The 24940-nt window shown below is 42.9% G+C and overlaps 1 protein-coding gene across 1 annotated transcript in view; it reads left to right on the top strand.

Annotated features, from left to right (window-relative positions):
• The window catches only part of NOTCH2 (notch receptor 2), a 295351-nt gene that overhangs the window by 129420 nt on the left and 140991 nt on the right, over positions 1-24940 (top strand). Inside the window, exons 10-14 of the mRNA XM_063426954.1 lie at positions 13737-13850; positions 14426-14659; positions 18971-19081; positions 19718-19910; positions 23912-24057. Coding sequence (XP_063283024.1) covers positions 13737-13850; positions 14426-14659; positions 18971-19081; positions 19718-19910; positions 23912-24057 — 798 coding nt within the window. The remainder of the gene's footprint in view (positions 1-13736; positions 13851-14425; positions 14660-18970; positions 19082-19717; positions 19911-23911; positions 24058-24940) is intronic.

The raw sequence follows: 24940 nt of genomic DNA, 5'->3' as shown, positions 1-24940 counted from the left end.
ATTGTGTTCATGCTTCCTAATTATAATTGGTTTTGTCTGATAGAATATGTTTAGATGTGCCTCCACATACCGTGGGAATTAGGGAGTTATCTACTTATTCATTCCTGTCATTACATTGACTGGCTAAGTAACTTACATTTTATATGAATGTGTGTTACTTGATTGTTGTAAGTGTTGCAAATGCTTACAGCTGAATCCTGGCTATATTTGTATACTTTTTATTTAAAATTGTATACAATGTAACATTCTTCTTCTTTCACTGGGTATATTAGTACTTAGGCAATACTGTACTTCGGCAACTTCGGAAATTCGGTAATTTCGGAACTTCGGGACCTCGGTACTTCGGCAATTCGGCACTTTGGCTTTTCGGACATTCGGAAGTACCCGAATGTCCGAATTGCCTGAAATTCGTCCGAAATTATATTCGGCCCGAAACAAATTGCACATGTCTTTTCTTTGTGTAGATGAGACATGAGCACACACACAGTGTCTGGAACAGAACAGTTCCAGGTTCTTCTATTAAATCAGTAATAACATTTATTATATCTCTAATTTATCAAAAATCGACAATTATTTCAATAGTCACCCATAGAGCAATCACAGATATTTTTACATAAAAATAGTTAAACTTTGTCAAGATCATATATTGTTGCCCACACACCAAAAAATTATGGGAATAACCCATCCTCAAATGGGTGTGTGCTCAAATTTGGAAATATATTTAACCTATAAAGACATTAACAGAAAGACAAAGGAGTTCCGAATTTAAAGTTGCCATTCCCTTACAAAAATGAATGGCTAAAACCCATGAATTCACTCCGTCAAAGCAGCTCATGTGGATAGCCTAGAGTAGGGCTCTCCAAACTCTGGCTCTCCAGTTGTTGCTGATCTACAACTCCTATGATTCTATGGCTATTTTATTCAAAGAATCATGAGAGTTGTAGTTAATCAACATTTGGAGGGCCCAAGTGTGGAGAACCCTGGCCAAGAGAATACATTTAAATACAAAGCAATACGCAATGCATGGGCGCGGTATGCATGTTCGCAAACTGAGCTGACTGACAACTCAGATCACTGTCTATGCCCGCCCCCCTCCTACTGCAACCCTCCTAAGCCAAACTTTTGTATGCAAACACTATATATAGAAATCTCTATATATAGTGTTTGTATACAAAGACACACATTCAAAATACATATTTTTAAACATACAAACACAATCTATCTATATATCTATCTATCTCTATCTATCAATCTATTCCTATCTATCTATCTAGTCCTATCTATCTATCTATCTATCTATCTATCTATCTCTATCTCTATCTATTTCTTTCTATCTATATCTATTTCTATCAATCTAGTTCTATCTATCTATTTCTTTCTATGTCTATCTATATCTATTTCTTTCTATCTATGTCTATTTCTATCTATCTCTTTCAATCTATTTTGTTCTATTTCTATCTATCTATCTATCTCTGTCTATCTATATATCTTTATCTTTTTCTATCTATATATCTATTTCTATCTATTTATTTCCATCTATTAATTTCTATCGATCTATCTCTTTCTATATATTTCTATCTATATATCTATCTATCCATCTATCTATAATATATATTTCTTTCTATCTGTTTATATCTATCTATCGATTTATATCTATCTATTTCTATCTATCTAAATTTAATTTGGAGTTTGCCAAGGCATTTGATACAGTTCCACACAATAGATTAGTGTTCAAACTCAAGGGAATCGGTCTAGATGAAAATGATTGTTCTTTGGTTGAACATTGGCTTAATAATAGAGTACAAAGAGTTGTCATTAATGGTAAATTTTCAAGCTGGACAGAGGTGGCAAGCGGTTTCCCTCAGGGTTCTGTTCTTGGACCCCTTATATTTAACATGTTTATAAATGATCTTGAAAAAAGCATTGAAAGTCATGTTTCAGTGTTTGCAGATGACACAAAACTCTGTAAAGTAATACAATGTGAGCAAGATATTACTTTGCTGCAGAGGGATTTAGATAGACTGGGGGAAAATGCAAAGTTATGCACTTCGGCGTAAAGAATGCACAAGCAACGTATAACCTTAATGGAAGTGAATTAGGGTTAACAGCACACAAAAAGGACTTGGGAATTGTTATAGACAACAAACTATGCAACAATGTGCAATGTCAATCAGCAGTGGCCAAGGCCAGTAGGGTATTGTCATGCATGAAAAAGGGCTTTCATTCTCGGGATGAGAATATCATTTTGCCTCTTTATAAATCACTGGTAAGACCACATATTGAATATGCTGTGCAATTTTGGGCACCTGTTCTAAAGAAGGATATTATGGCAATAGAAAAAGTGTAGAGGCGGGCTACAAAATTAATAAAAGGAATGGTCCATGAAGCCCAGCTATTAGCCCTATTATTCTCAATTATTTCTGGAACTGGTATCACTTGTGTCCATGGGACTATAGCATGCAGGCAGACTTCCTCTGAAGTTATCCATTAACCCTGCTATTGGCATTTCCTTCTATCCTCAAGGCTTTAACATACAGGAAGATGTCTGATGAAGTATAGCCATTAGCTGCACTCTATTATCCAGCTTCATTACTGGAAATATAACACTTACCTAGATGCACAAAGATAACCTCCTAAATGTGATCCATTTGTTCTAAGAAGCGTTAATGGCAGTATTAGGGATTACAGCATTCCATAGCCCCCATGCTTATGCTTATCAGTAATTTGAACTACTGATGCACTTACCTGAGGTGGGAAACCTACAATTAATCAGTCTGGATAAAGGCAGATATTCCACTGGAATTAGAGAATTTTACAGACTAATAGTCAGGTATCTATTATCTGTCCCTGTGGTCTTTTCAATGTAAATGCTGCCTTTTCAGAGAACACCTCTCGAGGCAGTCACTCAGACGGCTACTAGAGATGTTTACAAGTCTAGTGCTGTACAGTGTCAGCATATACGTTCAGCATCTCCACACTCTGCATGGAGGCACTGAAGTTCCCATAGAGATGCATTGATTCAATGCATTTCTATGAGGAGATGCTGATTGTTACAGCGCTGCGTTTTTACACATGCGCAATAACCCCACAATACTTTCCTATGGAAAGTATTGGATTACCAGAGATGATAAAGATTGATGATCTCAGCTATCCAGGTGGGGCCAGTCACGGCATGATTGGCATGGCATGGGAGAAAAGGTGAGTAAAATCACCTTTTCAGTGTGATCGGATCAGGGCTGGTCAACTTAAAGCACTATAGTGTCAGGAATATATGTTTGTATTCCTGACGCTATAGTGTTCCTTTAACCCCTTAAGGACACATGACATGTGTGACATGTCATGATTCCCTTTTATTCTAGAAGTTTGGTCCTTAAGGGGTTAAGTTGCTTAGAGTACACCTTTAAAAGAAATAATTTACAAAAGAATTTTAATTATTTTTTATATATATATATATATATATATATATATATATATATATATATATATATATATATATACCGCTCTAAAAAATAAAGGGAACACAAAAATAACCCATCCTAGATCTGAATTAATTAAATATTCTTCTGAAATACTTTCTTTACATAGTTGAATGTGCTGACAACAAAATCACACAAAAATAAAAAAATGGGAATTGTCTCGAGTCACACTCAAAATTAAAGTGGAAAAACACACTACAGGCTGATCATACTTTGATGTAATCTCCTTAAAACAAGTCAAATTGAGGCTCAGTAGTGTGTGTGGCCTCCACGTGCCTGTATGACGTCCCTACAATGCCTGTGCATACTCCTGATGAGGTGGCGGATGGTCTCCTAAGGGATCTCCTCCCAGACCTGGACTAAAGCATCTGCCAACACCTGGACAGTCTGTGGTGCAATGTGACGTTGGTGGATGGAGCAAGACATGATGTCCCAGATGTGCTCAATTGGATTCAGGTCTAGGGAACGGGCGGGCCTGTCCATAGCATCAATGCCTTCGTCTTGCAGGAACTGCTGACATACTCCAGCCACATGAGGTCTAGCATTGTCTTGCATTAGGAGGAACCCAGGGCCAACCGCACAAGGGGTCTGAGGATCTCATCTCGGTACCTAATGGCAGTCAGGCTACCTCTGGCGGGCACATGGAGGGCTGTGCAGCCCCCCAAAGAAATGCCACCCCACACCATTACTGACCCACTGCCAAACCTGTCATGCTGGAGGATGTTGCAGGCAGCAGAAGGTTCTCCCCGGCGTCTCCAGACTCTGTCACGTCTGTCACATGTGCTCAGTGTGAACCTGCTTTCATCTGTGAAGAGCACAGGGTGCCAGTGGCGAATTTGCCAATCTTGGTGTTTTCTGGCAAATGCCAAACGTCCTGCACGGTGTTGGGCTGTAAGCACAACCCCCACCTGTGGATGTTGGGCCCTCATACCACCCTCATGGAGTCTGTTTCTGACCGTTTGAGCAGACGCATGCACATTTGTGGCCTGCTGGAGGTCATTTTGCAGGGCTCTGGCAGTGCTCCTCCTGTTCCTCCTTGCACAAAAGCGGAGGTAGCGATCCTGCTGCTGGGTTGTTGCCCTCCTACGGCCTCCTCCACATCTCCTGCTGTACTGGCCTGTCTCCTGGTAGCGCCTCCATGCTCTGGACACTACGCTGACAGACACAGCAAACCTTCTTGCCACAGCTCGCATTGATGTGCCATCCTGGATGAGCTGCACTACCTGAGCCACTTGTGTGGGTTGTAGAATCCGTCTCATGCTACCACTAGAGTGAAAGCACCGCCAGCATTCAAAAGTGACCAAAACATCAGCCAGGAAGCATAGGAACTTAGAAGTGGTCTGTGGTCACCACCTGCAGAACCACTCCTTTATTGGTGGTGTCTTGCGAATTGCCTATAATTTCCACCTGTTGTCTATTCCATTTGCACAACAGCATGTGAAATTGATTGTCACTCAGTGTTGCTTCCTAAGTGGACAGTTTGATTTCACAGAAGTGTGATTGACTTGGAGTTACATTGCGTTGTTCGTGTTCCCTTTATTTTTTTTAGCAGTGTGTGTATATATATATATATATATATATATATATATATATATGTTTAAGGCCAAAGGTCTTTATTTGTGGGAGGAGTTGGCGTTCCTATAAAACGCTACTCCTCTCTCCTTACCTTTGCCGTGACGTACGCTGTTCACTTCCCCTCGTCTAGCCGGACATCTGGTTCCCGACAGCACGCTTCCGGTCCCGTCATTCCTTGCTGCCTTCCCGCCAAGCAAGCACCGTCGTAAAAAATTCAAAACTAAAGAACGCCAGGTAATCGGTGGGAATAGCCGCGTCCGGGCTATTCCCGCCGTTCGACAGTTATCTTTCCATTTACATGTGTATTAAACATACGAACGTACGACATTTCGGCAAATCTATTCGGTATTCGTTTAAAGTCAGATATTCCGTTGTTCGGCAAATTTCATTGAATTTATGCGTAAGTGAATTGAGGTTGCAAAAATGGTCATGGTGCCAGCATCTTGTCCATGCAGACTTTTGTGCACAAATTCAATTTATAAATGTCTGAATCTAGTGTTTGATTTTAATCCTACAATCTCTAAAAAAAAAACTAAAAAAAAACTTGTCAAACAGATAAAATAAGTCTGTAAAGTGGAGCTCAGAGCATTTTATGAATTATTGGAATTATAATGGATTTTAAATCCCTAAGGGAAAATAACGCTAACCGGATTTTTCAATTTGAACTCCAGAAGCTTGTCTATTGATCATTGTTGGAGAATCCTTTGTTGGAGAATTCTTTCACTGCTAACTATTGTAGAACCTTTGATAAATGACCCAACATATGAACTTCAATTACCTAGGTGTATTTGCCATATGTTTCCCTGTGACTCTAGAGAATTATTGATGTTACTTGATTCTGCTTCAGTGGGAAGGTGCCAGTGATCTTAATAACTACTTTTATCCCTATGTATTTCATAAACTAACAGCTATGTAATATGGATTCTCAATCGTTTTCTGGGACTCCTGCAGCGTTCTATAGAAGCCAGGATACAGTGATCAATGGCACAGCCACTGAATGCAGATATACACAGCTTCTCCTGTGTGAATCAGCTTTAATACATTTAATAAGATAATCAGCTCAGTCAATAGAGCAACAAACTCCCCTACAATGCCTTGTCATGCAAGAATAATGGATAAAAAAAATAAAAAAATCTTAGCTGCTAATACAAGATCACGTCTCTTACTGGTTGTATAAGGGCAGGATGTGAGCACGTATTAAGCATCACTCAAGTTCCTTTTCTCCTGTTATGTGCTACCTCAATTACGGGTTTCGCAGAGCATTTCACTACAACCCGGTTATAGCTCTACTAATCTTCGCATTTATCAGGTACTAAACAATCTTAAGTCGTGTCGATATTTACTGTAACCGCGGGCGGTTCCCTTATTTACCTCTATAATGTCTTAAAGCATAGAACTTAGCAGGGCTAACCATACAGATATCTTAGCCATAATGTTATATAGTTAGTAAGAGATCCTCTATTTAACATATGTAAATAATTGAGAATACAATATAAAATAAGGATTGTCTTGGAAGCAATAGTTTTGTCTTTTAGATATTTATTATATAAAAATATAAATATAGACATATAAAATCCATTATAGCAGAGTTTATAAGATGAAATTAAATGCTTGCAAATATCATTAATACGTTAACATACCCTTCTGAACATGTCATCATGTCAGCCTCTCAGTCATTTTAAGATGGAGCAGCGTCTGTCTCCAAGTCTCTCCTCTGTGTGTTAACATTTAAAAGTACACCTATTTATACCTTAAGTGTCGTCATTTTAGAGTCACCATAGTTCAAATATGAAAAAGTCCATAACTAAAAGCAAGTGCACACGTCATGGGAAACTCCCGGACCTGGGGAACTTCCATCAAGTTCAAGAGACAAGATGGCTTCCCAAAGTCTGAATAGCTTATCTGTTGTTTATACTAAGATGTAAGTGCACAGTCGTGGGAGATTCCGGGATTTGGGGAAGTTCCATTAACTTGGGGTTACCACAGTATATTGTGTACTGAAAGAGTCGTAGCATAGCCTTGAAGCTTGTTTATGCATTATTGTTATTGTAATTCGTCTGGGACAAAATGGCGCAAACATATTATGCACTGAGGTTATTGCTTAAAGAAACATCTATGAAAAACAATATGTTCCATTTCTAACACCTTTTCAATTTGCAATATCTCTTAAAGACAAAGTACACAGTTTAAGAAATACAACATTTCATTCTAAAACTTGTAATATTTGCATTTGCCCATAACATTACTGCCTATACAAGGCCACGCAACACCTGAAGGGGTTTTTAACATACAGGGGCTTGATTTCTTGCCTTGCCTCGTCAGGCCACGGCTTCACTCGACTAGCCGTTATACGTTATCGTCAACTCTCTATCTCACAATAGACGTTATAAACTCCTTTAACATCTTTCCATTCTTTCACCATTTTTTACCATCTAGACCACATTTAGGCACCATAGTTTCAAGGATCTCCTTACAGGGGAATTAAGTAACTTTCCTCGGTTCCTTCAGAACACTCAGGGCCTATGGTGATATTCTCTCTGCTTTATTAATTTTCTTCTTTTCTCCTCCCCTATTTATTATACTCTGAACCCCTCCCATTCTTCCTCTCCCTCATCCGGCTCTTTCCCTCCTTCTTGTGTCATAGGTCTCTTACAGAATTTCCTCACTGAAACCTCGCTTGGGTTTCGCTAGGTATGTTGCATTTACCCCATTCATAAAGCCCCCGTACAAGGTCAGAGAACTGGCTGTATAGGGCTAGGTGCTGGCCTTAGTTGAACAATAGCTGGTCCCGCGAGGCCAACTCCCCAATCTCAACACGGAGATTTCGCCCCTCGGCCCAAACCATAGTTAGAGCCTCGCATTCACCCACCTATTGGGATTATAGTCAGGGCCTCACCTGTCACGGCCATACGTTTTGAATCTTTTACCGTCACTGAGAGGCCAACACCCCGCCACCACGCTAGTGGCTCGAGCCCCACGCCCATATCATAGATATAGCCTCTCACCTGCCGCTTGGCAACTAGCAGGGCCTCACCTGTTACGGGGTAGAGAGCTTTTTCGCTTCGGCACTAGTTAGACAGCCAGTTCTAAATATGCTCAACAATATCTTATTAACCAGGTTATTGTTGTTGTGTTGTTGTTTTTTTCCAGCATGTCTCAAGAAGCCAACACACACGAAAAATCATCTCCCCCTAGCACACCCGCTAGGCCTAACACCCCTGTTAGAGTTGGTACCCCCAGGGAATTCCAAGAACCATCCACACCAGGCTCTTTAAGATCCTGGATAACCCCCAAGATATCGGCTGAATTGCACCGAAGGGGTATTCCTTTCCCAACAACGGCAAGGAAAGCTGAACTTTTTAAGCTTCTCACAGCACACCCAGAGGATCCAGGTCTTGGGTACCAGCTCACAGGGGCATAGCCTGGACACACAAGGGACACTAAATACCATCCTGTCGTCTCTACAGTCTACAGGAAAACACCAACTCAGCTGTCACGGGCCCTTCTCCCATAGGATCAGTACAAGCACCCACTCCTGACAACTTACAGGGTAGGCCCCCAGCCTCGCCATTCTCCGCCCTTTCTACTACACAAGTTATAACCCCAGCACACATGGTCCCTCCAGCCCTCCGTAAGGACATTTTAGATGGGAAAGATGTAAATCTGATTTCTTTGCTAATTGCCTCCCAAGACGTTGTGGAAAACAGAGTGTACAATTATGGAGATTTGGCTGTCGTTATGAAGGCTAGAGACCCAAAACTCAATAAAAAAAATTACCATACCAGAGTTTGTACTAGCCTTCGGTATCTACAGGGATGTTGTATGCTCGGTTTATCCACCGCGCCGGGAGGAATTAGACTTATATCTACATAAGGTGGTAGACTTAGGCCACAAGTATGGGGGTTTCATGTTTTATGATTTCCACAAGTCCGTGTCAGCAAAAGCAGCCGCAACCTTGGCCCAGTTTAACATCCACACTGACTGGAGTCTCTTGGCCCCGGAACTCTTTTGCAGACATTTTGCAGGCTTAGTACCTCCATCTTGTGCAGTCTGCTCTTCCACCTTTCATACCACCTGTGCCCATCAGAGGCAGAATCCTCCTATTCTGGTATCTCAGGAAGAGCTAGCAAAACTGACCAGCACAGTCAAAAAGATAAGCTCAGCCGTCCCATCGTCTATTTAGGCAAAGCCCAAATATGTAATAATTTTAATGCAGGGGCATGTAGCTTTAGCGCCTGCAGATTACTACACATCTGTTCCATATGCTTTAGGGCACATGCCAAAACCATGTGCCCATCTAAATTGAATCCCAAGAAATGACTAACCGAGGAAAATACAAGTAATCCAGAATTCTACTTGAAGTCGCACCCGTCTCCTCACTTGGTGGAATACTTATTACTTGGGTTTTCGGAAGGTTTTCACACCGGGCTGGTGTCACTACCCGCAGGCACATTAGAATGTCCCAACCTCCTTTCAGCTAGAGACGATCCGCAAACAGTAGACAAACTAATCAGTAAAGAAATCCAAAAAGGCTTCATGATAGGCCCATATTCCCCCCCCCCCCCCCTTCACCTTCTGGCACACAAATCCAATCGGGACAGCCACCAGTAAATATTCCAATGAAAAATTTTTTATCATTGATCTGTCTGCTCCTCATTCGTCCGCAAACCCAAGCCTAAACTCCCTCATTCCATCTACCGAATTCTCTCTTAACTATGCCACCGTGGATAATGCCATACAAGCAATCTTGACAGCAGTTAAAGCTGCATGGCTCAGTAAGACCGATATCTCTAATGCCTTTAAGTTGTTACCCATTCATCCTTCATTATGGCATGTTCACGGGGTCAAGTGGAGAGAGAATTATTATTTTGCGACTAGGCTTACTTTCAGGGCTAAGAGTAGCCCAAAAATATTCAACATGTTTGCTGAGACTCTCTGTTGGCTCCTCCTCAATATCGCTAAGTGCCCCACGGTGATACAGTACTTAGACGACTTCTTGTTGGTAGAATACAGCAACTGCACTCAGATTAGTCTAAAGAGCACTATAGCACTATTTACAACATTAGGCGTCCTCTATCACTGGACAAAGCAACTGAACCCACCACCAAACTCGATTTCCTAGGCATCACTCTGGATTCTGACACAATGCAGTCAAGTCTCCCCGAGGACAAGCTCAGGTGCATACGCGGAGAGATAGACAGGTTCCTTCAACAGGGTACGTACACTCGTAAAGATCTACACTCTTTGTTAGGTTCTTTGAACTTCGCGATGCACATAATTCCTCAGGGTAGATCGTTTATTTCCAGGTTATTGTGTTTATTACCAGGTCTGCCAGATAATCATATTGGTCACTTAGATCCCCCAGCAATGGCAGACCTCGCCATGTGGAAGGAGTTCTTAGAACATTGGAATGGGTTCTCTATGTTCATCCCTCCAATATCTGACCAATCCCCAATCTTTTGGACAGACGCAGACGCCATTACCGGGTTTGCAGCAATATCCAAAACTCTTGGTTAAGAGATTGTTGGCTGGAGGAGACTCTCGGTTTACCCTCCTTTCGCGAAACATCGCCCTTATTTGAAATTTACCCGATAGTGGCGGCTGCCTTTACATGGGGTAAAGCCTGGTCAGGTATGGCTGTTAAGTGTTACACGGACAACATGGCAGCCTGCGACATAATCAATAAGGGCCGTTCATCTTCATTGGTCATTATGAAGTTAGTTCGCAGACTGACATGGTTAGCAGCCACCTTTCAATTCTTTCTATATTGCGAACACATCCCAGGCTACTCTAACTCCGCTGCTGACACTTTATCTTATTGTAAATTACAGGAATTCTTCAGCCTATACCCAACCCAAACCCCGGATTTCGACAAGTTAATCCTGGATTAGCCCAGGTTTTGGCACACAGTTATGAATTGGCTCAGGCAGCCTTATCCGTGAATACCAAGAGAACATACGACAGAGCCATGACCGTCTTCCAAAGATTCTCAGTAGAATTCGACTTACACGACTATTCAGTTCAAACCATGGTCGCATTTGCTGCTTTTTGCCACCTTCAACTCAAACTTTCATACAATACATTTAAACTATACCTGTCTGGCATACGGCACCACGTCTTGACCGCCATTCCAAACCATACTCCTTTCCTCAGTACTTACCCGATAAAAAATATATTAAAAGGCATAAATAAACTCGATCATCGCACTACAAACAAACGTCTACCCATAGATGGGGAGAAATTCCGGGCATTATCTGACATACTAGACACACTACCATTTGAACCTTGCACAAACCTAGTTATAAAAACCTCTATGTATATAGCATTTTATGGGTTCCTAAGGCCTAGAGAATTCACGATTGCAACACACTCAATCAATTATGTCTCATCAAAGAGGATTTAAAAAAGGTAAATGACCATTACATCCTATCACTCCGACATTCAAAGACCAGACAAACAGGCCATCCAGTTGAAATACCCTTTTACCCGACTGGGAATAACTGGTGCCCGGTTAAAGTCCTAGACACATACTTAGCCCAGATCAAAGAGAGTCCCAGCCACTCTCCGCTTTTTACTCTGCTAGGCAATCCACTAACTACTACCAAGTTCATGTTTTACATTCATAATCTGTGCATTAAATTAGGCTGGGACCCCACATCTCATTCTGGACATTCATTCAGGATAGGGGCCGCATCAGCCGCGTCCAGTCCTAATACACCAGTTCATATAATTAAGAAATTAGGGTGTTGGGAATCTGCTATATACCACAGATACATACCACATCCAGAGAAAGAGTTGACAAGCATTTAAGAACCTTGTATCATAATTATGTTAAGAATAAAGTGTGTTGGCCGCCATACGACCAGAGTGAATTGACTTTTGGGTTGAATTTCATTCCCGTTTGATTTTTCGTTATTCATTGATTTTTCGTTATTCATTTATTTTGTTTCCTCTTATGATTGTACTTGTATAAACGAGGTAAAACACAATGCAAAAAGCTTTCCCACCCAGGGATCCCACTTCTCAGCCCTAGACAATCTCCTATGAGCAGGATGCTTAAGACGTGGTATTGGAAAATCTTTTATTAAGGGGATGTACACACCTACGGAAGTAGCAATAGGCAATAACCTGAGTTGAGAGGCTATTCCCCCACGGCTAGTTAGCACTGAGTTACATGACTGCTCTAACAGTATTACCATCTCTCCCACATCACAACTCACACACGACAAACCGACGAGCTACCACACTCACACTGACTAGCCCTGCAACCCACCCACGCCATACCTCCCGATATCTGGCCATACAGTCTCCCAGAACAACCGGCAATAATGACCACACACAGCTTATGCACCCACCTAGCCATGGAGGGTTCACTACCCGCGTTGGCATTTCATATTAAAGTATCTCCGAGATCCTCCAAGCTGTCTACTCTGACCCACATAGACGTAACTAAACTTAGGATACTGTTTCCTATCATGGTCTTGCATTATTGGAGACTGCCTAACCAAGCTGTTTAGTCAGAGCGTTTACCGCGGCATAGCCGACCATCAGCACCTAGTCAGGTTGCATGTTATATATGAGTTTCCTGCACACCGGGTTAACCGACAATAGGCGATATGGCCGAGGGACTTCCTCAGGTAGGCAATGGTGCAAATTGTCCCCACTGCAAAATCGCTAGTGTCACTCATTGTGCCCGGGTAACTTGGCATACCCCTATTCTACCACGATAGCTTCCAGACCTCTACCATAGGGACTCAAGACGCAATCGGCAGTAATGCACATAAGCAGAATGTTATGTTTCTCTCACTGGCTCAACCCCCTTTGATAGAATTTACAAATGTGTTGCCTGATCATATACCAAGTTACGTTTAACGTGAAGGTTACTACACTGTCTGTTCCTGTGACTGCTGGTTACCTATCGACTTTTACGCATGGGGCCATGGGCCACAGCTCTAACTAGTCATAATATTAGGCAGCTTGCCACACTCTCATCATATTTATGCCGCATAACACTGCAAGTAGCAATTAGTCATGAAGGTTTAGTCTTTGTTCCTTAATTTAAAAAAAACTGTGCGGAACTCTCAGATGTCACATTATGCACTGTATGTTGAAACACCATATATCAGTTTACCGCTACTGTGACGAATTGAAACTATTTGTTAATTTGTGCACAACAAAAATAAAGAATTTATAAAAAAAAAAAGAATAAAGTGTGTTTATCTGCAATCTTTTTGCCCTCTTTTTTTACAGGCCTACACCCTACGTCGGTTCCGGCACACCTCACCGACTTTAACAAATCATATGGTATTTCACAGTCACTAATTAACCGACCACAAGTTTAAGGCCGTAGGCCTTAAACTTACGCTGACATGCGCTGTTCACCCCACCCACCGCACCCTCTCATACTCACACAATACCTTCGGGGGGCCCTCTTTTTTACAGGCCTACACCCTACGTCGGTTCCGGCACACGGCACACCTCACCGACTTTAACCAATCATATGGTATATATATATATCATGTCAAATTGAGGTATAAACACTATGAAATTCATGATGCAGCCTTTTTTTTAGATTAATTTGATATTTTTATTTGTGAACTTGTATTGGATTTTATTGTAAATCATTTTTTGTTGCTTTACAGAAGATCTGTTTTATGCACATATGTTTGTATTTTTAACCTACAGGTTTTTCAGGGCCAGTATGCCAGATTGACATTGATGACTGTGCTAGCACCCCATGTCAAAATGGAGCAAAATGCATTGACCACCCAAATGGGTATGATTGTCTTTGTGCAACAGGTAAACACTGAAAACCGCTGTACTGTATTATTTAAGTAAAAACTGTATTTGCAAAGTGTTGCATGTTACATAGTATTATTATTTTGATCCACAACATCTGGAGTGCGAAGGTTGTCTACTCCTGCATTATATAGTTAACAGAATGCAAATATGTATACATTACAAATAGTACCAACCAGGAGTAAAATATCATATTAATAAAGTCACGGCCGTCTTTAATATTGATTGGACTATAGGCAAACATTTGCTTAGGCTCCCTAAATTCTGCCCCCTCCCTCCTCACTCCTTGGCATGCAATCACACACTCCACCCTAACCCAGTGGTGGAACTAATGTAGAGAGGGCCCTGGTGCAAGAAAATGTTCCTCCCCCACAGCACAAGAGTGGCAAAAAGATAAATCCCCATCTGTCATTCAACTTCCACAATGCCATGCCAGCTGGGGATCTACCATTTGTTCAAAGTGAATAAAGTGCACTTTTTGTATTATTATTACATTTGGAGAATGAGTAAATACATAGTTAAATGTTTGATATTATTTTGTTCATACTTTCCTCTATATCAATTTGCTGTTTTAGGTTTTATGGGTGTATTGTGTGAAGAAAATATAGATGACTGTGATCCGGATCCCTGTCATTATGGAACTTGCCATGATGGTATTGACTCTTATACTTGCATTTGCATCCCTGGGTACATGGGTGCCATATGCAGTGAACAAATAGATGAATGTTTAAGCAATCCATGCTTAAATGAAGGTCGTTGTGTTGATGTTGTTGATGGTTACTTCTGCAATTGCCCAGCAGGAACTACAGGTAAATTGAGTTATATAAATCCGCATGAGCAATAACCGCATGGCATGATGAGCGGCAAGGTGAGGAAATGCTACTTTACATAAATGCTGTAGCTATAACATTCTTGACTTAGAATCATCTATCGCAAACAACATGATTGTGTTTGTCATTAAAATGACTGTTAGTTTATCTTTTTAAATTCACAATTTATTTGTCAGAGCTGGGTGTGATGTTGGGGCTCCTACCTTATTTGTATCCTTTATAATTACATTTTACATAGCTCAAATAAGTGTATGAATCTGTTTATTTCACAAGGTAACCAACTAATCATCAGAGCAGTTTTTAATTGTGCGTAAAACTGTTTTGGACATGAAATGAACATTTAAGTCTCATAATGGAATATATATATATATATATATATATATATATATATATATATATATATATATATATATATATATATATATTAGGGATGTGCATGGGAAAAATATTCGGTTCCGTTCGGCATTCTGAAATTCAGGACTTCGGCACTTTGGGTTAGGTTAGGGTAGGTTTAGGGTTAGGGGTAGGGTTGGTTTAGGGTCTAGGTTAGAGTAGGGTTGGAGTAGGGTTAGGTTAGGGGTAGGGTTAGAGGTAGAGTTGGGTTAGGGTTAGGGTTACCCTACCCCTAACCCAACGACTAACCCTACCCTAACCCCAACCCTCTCCTGGCACTTTTCAGAAATCCGAAGCACTTCGGCACTTCTGAAATTCAGCACTTTGGCAATTCGGTTCGGTTCGGAAATTCGGCACTTCGACATTCGGAAGCATTCGAATTTCCGAAATTTGCCCGAATTTGCATTCGGAAGAAAACAAATTGCACATGTCTTAAATAGAGAGAGAGAGAGAGTGTTAACCCCTTAAGGACACATGACGTGTGACATGTCATGATTCCCCTTTATTCCAGAAGTTTGGTCCTTAAGGGGTTAAAGGGACTCTGTAGTCACTATAACCATTTCATTTTATTAAACTGGATATAGTGCCTGAACTGCCCTGTCCCTCCTTTCAGTGTGCAACCATATTGAGCAGTTTGACATTCAATGAGGAACTCTGGTGAGCCAGGAAGCCCTGCCAGTGACCATCTAAGGATTCGCCACTTGGAGGTGTCCCTAGGGGCAATGTTTACATGAAAATGCCTGAAGGGAGCTATGATACTCACCAGAACAACTACATTAAGCTGTAGTTGTTCTGGTGACTATAGTGTCCCTTTAATTATCTGGCTGATGGTATTCTGGTTGGCAAATATTTGAATTTTATCAGACAAATGGCAGGTCTGCTCAACCACTCCCCCCTTCCACCACTTGCCACTCCTAGCCATAAAGTAATTTATGTTTCTCTGCTCTTTAGGGCCAGTTTAACATCCACTCCTGCAAGAAGCCCCTGGTTCCTTGTACCTATATAGCATGCTCTTCCAGCTGTTTGGAACCAGAGCCAATCACTTCCTTATTACCTTCACATGCGATCAGCTGCTGCAGTTAAACCATCTCGTACAAATTCCTCTGTTACCTTTTGGCTCACCTCCACAGTTTACCTTTAGATTGTAAGCTCACGGCAGGGCCCTCTACCTGATGTATCAGTCTGTTCTTATTGTATTCCCAATTGTACAGCACTGTGGAATATGTTTGGCGCTTTATAAATAATTAATAAATAAGTAAATAAAGTCCCCATTCCACAATTATCTACCCCTTTGATCTTCCACTAATCAAAATGTATGCTTTCACTCCCATGCCTACCCTCTCAATACATTCTTACCAGCTGAAGCTGGTTACGGGTGAGCAGCCTGTGAGAGAATGAGAAGAGAATGTAGTAAGCATAGCAGGGAGGGGTGTGCCACCTGCTATCAGGATGATCAGGGTCAGCCTTTGTGGTGTGCGAGCTGTGCGGTTGCACAGGGCGCCATGGCAGCAAGGGGCGCCATGTGGCCGACACAGCTTGCACACTCCCTGCCATCCCTATCCTCTGCCCGGGCTTAGCAGAGAGAGACTGTAGGAGGCGGAGCTAAGCGGCAGGTTGGGGGCGGAGCTAAGCGGACGGCGGGGGCGGGGCTAACCAAGACCTGAATCTGCTGCCTGGTAAGTGAGACCATCTACACCTATAGTGCCCCCCTCTACCCCTATAGTGCCCCCCTCTACCCCTATAGTGCCCCTGCTCCCTATCTAATCTTATAGTGTCCCACCTCTACCCTCTAGTGCCCCCCTCTACCCCTATAGTGCCCCGCTCCCCGTCTATGCATATAGTGCCCCCATCTACCCTATAGTGCCCCTCTCTAACCCTATAGTGCCCCTGCTCCCCCTATAGTACCCCTGTTCCCCATCTATCCCTTTAATGCCCATGCTCCCCTATCTACCCCTATTGTGCCCCTGTTCCCCATCTACTCCTATAGTGCCCCCATCTACCCCCAAAGTGCCTCCTATCTACCCCCAACTACCCCCATAGTGCCCCTCATCTACCCCTATTGTACCCCCACTCCCCTATAGTGCCCCTGTTCCCCATCTATCCCTATAGTGCCCCTGTTCCCCATCTATCCATATAGTGCCCCTGTTTCCCATCTTCCCCTATAGTGTCCATGCTACCCTTATTCTGCCCCTGTTCCCCATCTACTACCTATAGTGCCAATGTCCCCCATCTATCCCTATAGTGCCCCTGTTCCCCATCTACCCCTATAGTGCACCTGCTCTCCCATCTACCCCTATAGTGCCACTGTTCCCCATCTACCCCTATAGTGCCTCCATCTACCCCAACTTACCCCTATAGTGCCCCCAATCTACCCCTATAGTGCCCCTGCTCCATCTTCCCGTATAGTGCCCCATATACCCTTATAATGCCCCTGCTCCCGATCTACCCATATAGTGCCCCTGCTCTCCCCATTTACCCCTATAGTGCCCCTGTTCCTCCATCTACACTTATAGTGCCCCCATCTACCCCTATTGTGCCCATGCTTTCCATCTACCCCTATAGTGCCCCTGCTCCTCATCTACCCCTATATTGCCCCTATAATAGCTCTGCTCCCCATCTATCCCTATAGTGCCCCTGTTCCCCCATATTCCCCTATTGTGCCTTCCCATCTATCCCTATAGTGTACCTGCTCCCTCCATCTAGCCCTATAGGGCCCATGCTCTTCATCTATCCGTCTAGTGCCCCTGCTCCCCCCATCTACTCCTATGGTCCCCCATCTAACCCTAGTGCCACTACTCCCCTTATCAACTGCTATAGTGCCCTTGCTCCCCCATCTACCCCAGTGCCCCTGCTCCCCATCTACTGCTATAGTGCCCCATCTACCCCAGTGCACCTGCTTCCCCATATACTGCTATAGCGCCCCTGCTCCCCATCTACCCCAGTGCCCCTGCTCCCCCTATCTACTGCTATAGTGTACAAAAATCACACACGATCAATACACACATATATAAGACACAGTCAATACACCCATTACAAATATGGCACATAGCCAACACATCACATAATCACGTCTGACACACACATGAGAAATTTAGTTGTCTTCTGAGTTCTGGCCAATCAGAACATTGCCGCAGATTACCACAGAAAAGCTCTGATACTGTAAGTGCCTGAACTCATGAGACAGTTACTGCACCCAGTGAAGGCATCGACCAGATTCCCAGCAAACTGGATCACCAGAGTTCAGCATGCCCCCCTCCATGCAAGGTAATGACAGGGAAGAGGGGATAAATGTTTTTAAATTTTCATTTAATAAATCCCCTATACACATGGATGGGGGGTGGGAGGAGGGCGCTGTTAAGATTTTTCACACAGGGCGCCTGAAGGCCTAAGGCCGGCCCTGAGGATGATGTTGAGTTATTAGAGAGATGAATGCAAGCCAAAGATTCACCAGTCCACCATAAAATTGCTCCCTAACATCCAGCTGGATCCCTCATGAGGTGCAGGCCAGTTATGAGCAGAGGATTAGGTGTATCAACAACGGGCTTGATGGCCTGCCTCACGCAGAGCCTATTCTAATAATGCTTATAATGTTCGGTTAATATTGGGGACTTGTTATTAGGGCCAAACAAAATCAGGATTGTCCCACCGAATCAGGGACTGTTGAGAGGTAACTATTTCTATTTGTTTTCTGCTGCTGTGTTTTGTGCTATGTTGACACACTGGCAGGACATCATGGGGCAGTTTTTCATGCCATAACAAGTTATGCTATGCAAAATGGTAGACTACATAAAAAAGCATTAGAATTTTTATTAACCCTTTAAAACACTAACTATAATTAGAAGAGAAAATGCTTTTTTCTCTGAGTTTCCTGCTTTAATAATATTTTGTTCCTTTCAGGACCAAGATGTGAGAAGAACTTTGATGAGTGTTCCAGCAACCCTTGCACATATGGGACATGTGTGGATGGAATTAACCGATATGACTGTGTTTGCTCTCCTGGGTTTACAGGTACCTTCACACAAAATAATGAACTAGCAATGACAATAATCCATACTATGAACAGGATGGTAGTGATTAAATGTTTTATATTTTGTTCTTCTCCTAACCAAGGAAAAATGGCATTATATTTATTTATTTATTTATTTTTAACACCAAGCCTCAATAGCAAGCCAGTAACCCACCTCATGCTGATGAGTTGCATTTACAATGAAACAGCTGTCCATGAGTGGTTCACTGGCTTTGCATCTCTTCCTGAGTTGTGTTTCAAAGCTGTTTTATACAGCAAACATAAATTTCAAGGAATTCATGTTTACATTGGAATATTGAGGCAAAAATGTATTCTTTGTTGATCTAATTTGCATATGCCCACCCAGAATCCCTTGCGGAAGTAACATCACAGCAAATTTGAGATTTCTGTGGGTAAAGCAACTCTCATGGCTTGACTGGTGTGCAGATATATGTTTAGCAATGTATTGACTATCCACTGACGTCAGGTGAAAGGGGTTTTCAATAAAAACATTTCCTTGACATAACTTTCTCGGTTTATAATGTCTATAACTATATTAAAATGTAAAATAGAAGAAAATTGTTTTATGTATGACTTTTAAATGTGCTGCATTAACTTTTTAACTCTACTTTTACTAGGACCTTATTGTAAGGATGATATTGATGAGTGTGCTTCACACCCATGTAATAATGGAGGAACCTGTGTAAATGAACAAAACAAATTCAGATGCATTTGTCCAGAGGGATTTCAACAACCCAGCTGCTTCTCAAAAGTGGATGGGTGTATCAACAACCCCTGTATCCATGGAAACTGTACTGGTGATTTAAATGGGTGGGTCATATTCTTACTATTATGTAGGTAAACAAAATACATCATCTAAAATTAATCCCACACATTCAACTTCCAGTGACCCATGCTAATAAAATAAATAAGACCGCTATTATTATGTCCACTGGATGCTACATTACCTGAGTTGTAGCACATGGGCAGGGCTTAATGTACAGGAATATGACAAATCCTTATTTTTGACAAACCAATTTAAGCTGTTTAAACAAGAACTTGGGAGATTGTGCTTATTTATTATCATTATTATTAGTGTCTACATTGATCATCCACAGCATTTAAACCACCTCTTGTAGGTCCCCCTCGTTCTTCCAAACACAGCTCGAGGCATGGACCTGTCCTGTGGTATCTGGCAACAAGGCATTAGTAGCAAATCCTTTAAGTCCTGGAAGTTGCGAGGTGGGCTCTCAATAGATCAGATTTGTTTTTCCAGCACATTCCAAAGATGCTCAGTTGGATTGGGATTTGGGGAATTTGGAGGCCAAGACAACACCTTGAACTTTTTAATATGTTCCTCAAACCATTCCAGAAATTTTTTTGCAGTGTGGCTGGGTGCATTATTCTTCTAAAAGCCACTGCCATTAGAGAACATCATTGCAATGAATGGGATGGCATTAATCTATAGGTGTAACAGGTTTTTTGGTGGACCCCCATATACCCATGGGGTCCCTCACCTAAGTTACCTCTTTGCACTCAGTAGGCTGATCCTGAGCCTCCACCAATGTGGAGATGGGTACACACTTACGGCAGTGCCTCCACCCAGCTGGGCATCCAGAGTGTGGATGTGGGGTCCTGCTGGGAACATGGTTATATCAGCAACAACTGACACAGGGTTATCTGTTTAAAGAATGCTGTATTGCACAGCAGAATTTAACGCAACATGTGACATACACCAATAGAATACAATACACTTAAAACGGGGTCATAATGGAGTACCTCACATATATGCCCATCCACAGTAACACTGCAGCCTAAGGCCTTCACCCTAGTGGCCGTTGGGTACCAGCGGTCTGTGCACATAGTTGGAGCCCAGTAAGCTGTTTGTAATCCACCTGATTGGTCTGGAAACTGTAGAGGGCTCTCACTAATCCTTAAGAATAGGGGTCCAGTCTCTAAACTATGCAGCCCAAAGTCAAGGTGCCCTGATGTGTACAGGGGGAGAGTAGGCAGGCAATGCACACCAACTGTAATCCGGGCCAGTCAGAAGGGGAAACACTGCTTCTTGCTGCTTCTGGGATTTTCTCTCTCCTTCCCTAGCAAGTCTCTGCCAAAGAAACCACTCTGTGCCTGAGTCAGGATGTAGATGCCTACTGAAATCCTCCTTCCAGTGGGGCATCACACTGGACCCAGCAGCTCTCACTCCAGAAACTTCTTTCTCCCACTTAGCAGGGTTCCTTTTCCTTCCTTCCTTCTCTGAACTGCAACTGCCAAAACTTCCTGCCAAAATTCAAATATCCTGTCCAGGTGTTGCAGGAGTTCCTCTGCTGGTCACTCCATGGGAACTGCAGGATAGTTCTTAAAGAAGAAATTACTGTGTTCCAGAGGAGTTACATAGGTATATATCAAAGTAACATCCACATGAATGCAAGAACCCCCATTTTTCCAGGAGAACATTGCCCATAGCATAACACTACCTCTGTCGGCCTTCCTTCTTCCCATAGTGCATTCCCAAATGCACCCAGCCATCATCCTGATTTTAAAAATAATTGATTTGTTACACCAGGCAACCTTCTTCCATTGCTCCATGGCCCAGTTGTGACTCTCATAGCCCCAATAAAGGCACTTTCAGCATTGGACATGGGTCTTCATGGGCACCTTGACTGGTCTGTGGCTACACTATACTGCAATGCACTGTGTGTTCTGACACTTTTATATCCGGGCCCGCATGACGTTTTTCAGCAATTTGTGCTACAGTAGCTCTTCACTTAGTAGCTTTATCAGCAATTTGAGTTACAGATGAGCTAACCCTCATTCCCCACACACATCAATGAGCCTTGTGCACCCTCACCCTGAAACCAGTTCACCTGTTGTTCTTCCTTGCATCACTTTTAGGAGGTACTAACCACTGCATACCAGAAACACCCCACAAGACTTGTGCTTGAGCTGACTGTTTACTTACTGCCTATTATATCTCACCCCATGACAGGTTCCTTGTAATAACATTTGATATAATCAATGTTATTAATGTCACCTGTCAGTGGTGTGACTGTTGTGGCAGATCAATGTACATAGTGCCAACTTATTCTGCATCGCTGTACAATATTATTTAGGAAACTTTAACAACAAATTAGACAAACTATTGCAAATTTCAACAGGTTGATGGGGACATAGAACTTAGAAACATCATCCAGCACTGTAAAACAAGAATCCAAAAGTACATGAGATTGAAAAAGGGCCAAATTGACACAAGTACACACACAAGCTCACTCACTAGCAGGCACACACATACATAAGCAGACACACACACAAGCTCACTCACTAGCAGGCGCACACACACACGCATGCAAGCAAGCAAGCTCACTAGCAGGCACACACACAATCACAGCTTAATGTAGTGGTTCTGGTGTCTATGAGGAGATGCTGATTGGTGTAGTGTTTTGCAGCCAATCCTATTGCAAAACATTGGATTGGCTGAGATCATCAAGCTTGATAATCTCAGCCATAGAGGCAGGGCCAGTCGAGGGGAGATCAGCATGGCATGTGGGAAAAAAAGGTGAGTAAAAACACTACTCTCTTGCAAATGGAAAGGGTCAGGTAACCTAAACACACACATATACCATGACAGATACACACATACACCATGACAGACACACATACACACCATGACACAGATAGACACACACACACACACACACACACACACACATAGACACACTAAGACAGACAAAGAATAATATTTACCTTAGATCGGGTACCCCCTCTCCCAGGACATATATTATAGTGGATACTATACAAACCCATAATAATACACAAGAATTTGGCATTTGCCACGGCCTGACTGGCCCACCGGGATACCGGGAAATTTCCCGTTGGGCTGGGGCAGGCAGACAGCTGCTGTGCTGGCGGCCGGAGGGAGATCTGTGCTGTATCTGCTTTGCTCCCCCATCCTCGTGCCCTACTTAATGAGACTGGGGCCGGAATATGACATAAACTATTTAAATATATATCACTGAAGCGCTCCACTATAATATATGTCCTGGGAGAGGAGATACCCGATCTAAGGCAAATATTATTCTTTTTTATTCTATTATCACAAGGGGTGTGGGAGACTCCCCTTAGAGTGTGAAGCAGCTGTTTTACATAAACATTGGTAAGGTTTAAGCGCACTTGACACGTTTTTTTTTTTGCATAATTTCTTTACACTAAGACAGTGTATAGGTCTGTCATGGTGTGTGTGTCTAACAGACTGACTCACACATTATTGCTACCTGTGGGGTCCAGTGGGTGACCGGCAAGGGGATTGTGCAGGTGGGCAGCATGCTGGGTGGTCGTGCATGGCAGGTGGCTGACTGCGCTGTCTCTGCTCTGCTACCCAGGGCGCAGCTTAATGAGATCGGGGACGGAATATGATGTCATATTCCGGCCCCAGTCTCATTAAGTAGGGCATGAGGATGGGGGAGCAGAGCAGAGACCGCACAGATCTCCCTCCGGCCGCCAGCACAGCAGCTGTCTTCCCGCCCCGGCCCCAGGTGCTGCGGCCCACCGTGAAAATTCCCGGTATCCCTGTGGGCCAGTCCGGCAGTGGCAAATGCCAAATTCTTGTGTATTATGATGGGTTTGTATAGTATATATAGAATTATCTATCAACACTTTGCTGCTGTAAGTAAACAGAGGTAGGGTTCAATTACAAGGTAAGGTTAGAAAAAAGTTAGGGAAACTTTTAGTTTTTACTTCTGCCAATTAATTAGTGCACCCATTTTATGGATATTTCACATGTTAAGAAAGATACATAAGACTGGAAATATAATTGTTTATAATGTTTTTAACAGTTATAAATGTCTGTGTGAGTCTGGATGGACTGGACAGCATTGTGAAGTTGATAAAAATGAGTGTCTGTCAAATCCTTGCCAAAATGGAGGAACCTGCAACAATTTGGTTAATGGATACCGATGTTCCTGCAAGAAAGGCTTTAAAGGTATGATGATAAAGCTGTTTTTAGTTTCACTGTGTAAATTCTGTGGAAATGATATTATGAACTGCTTAAAGGGTTACTACAACCACTAACAATTTCCCCCCTTACATAGGTCCCCTCCATGCTCCTGGTTTCCTCTCCTGCCGGATGATGAACTTCCAATTTCTGCAGAACTGCAGAATATGGAACTAGATGCAGTCACCATTTACTGGTTGTGAGCCTCAGCTGACTGCTCTCAGCCAATGAATACAATTCTGCATGAAAAATAATTGCACAGAATTGACATTAGCGGGTTGGCTGATGACACCTCAGTGACACAGCTTTGTAGTAGAATTATACCTCCGGCGGCAGAGGAGTTAATATCCTTATATGCTTGGGGTAAAATATACAATACGAAAATACAAGTTTAGACCACCCAGGTGCAGTATCAGGGCCGGACTGGCCCACCGGGATACCGGGAAATTTCCCGGTGGGCCGTCGGCACCTGGGGCCGGGCAGACACGTGGGTCTGCTGGCGGCCGCTGGGGGAGGTCTGCTGGCGGCCGCTTGTGAAGCTGTGCTGTGCTGGCTCTGCTCCCCAGCGTGCAGCTGAATGAGACCGGGGCCGGAATATGACATCATATTCCGGTTGCGGTCTCATTCAGCAGCGCGCGAAGGCGGGAGAGCAGAGCCAGCACAGCACAGCTTCACATGCGGCCGCCAGCAGACCCCCCCCAGCGTCCGCCAGCAGACCTCCCCCAGCGGCCGCCAGGCTCCAGCACAAGTCCCCCAGCGGCCGCCAGCACAGTCAGCAGTCTGCACTGCACGCCCCCCTGGCAGCCAGGTAGGAGTACTGTGTGTTATGTAAGTAATGTGTGTTAATGTGTCTGTCTGTCTGTCTGTTTGT

This window comes from Pelobates fuscus, chromosome 7, assembly GCF_036172605.1.
Source record: "Pelobates fuscus isolate aPelFus1 chromosome 7, aPelFus1.pri, whole genome shotgun sequence".
Lineage (NCBI taxonomy): Eukaryota > Metazoa > Chordata > Amphibia > Anura > Pelobatidae > Pelobates > Pelobates fuscus.
Note: the sequence above shows the minus strand (reverse complement) of the source record. Positions and strands in the feature narration are given on the sequence as shown.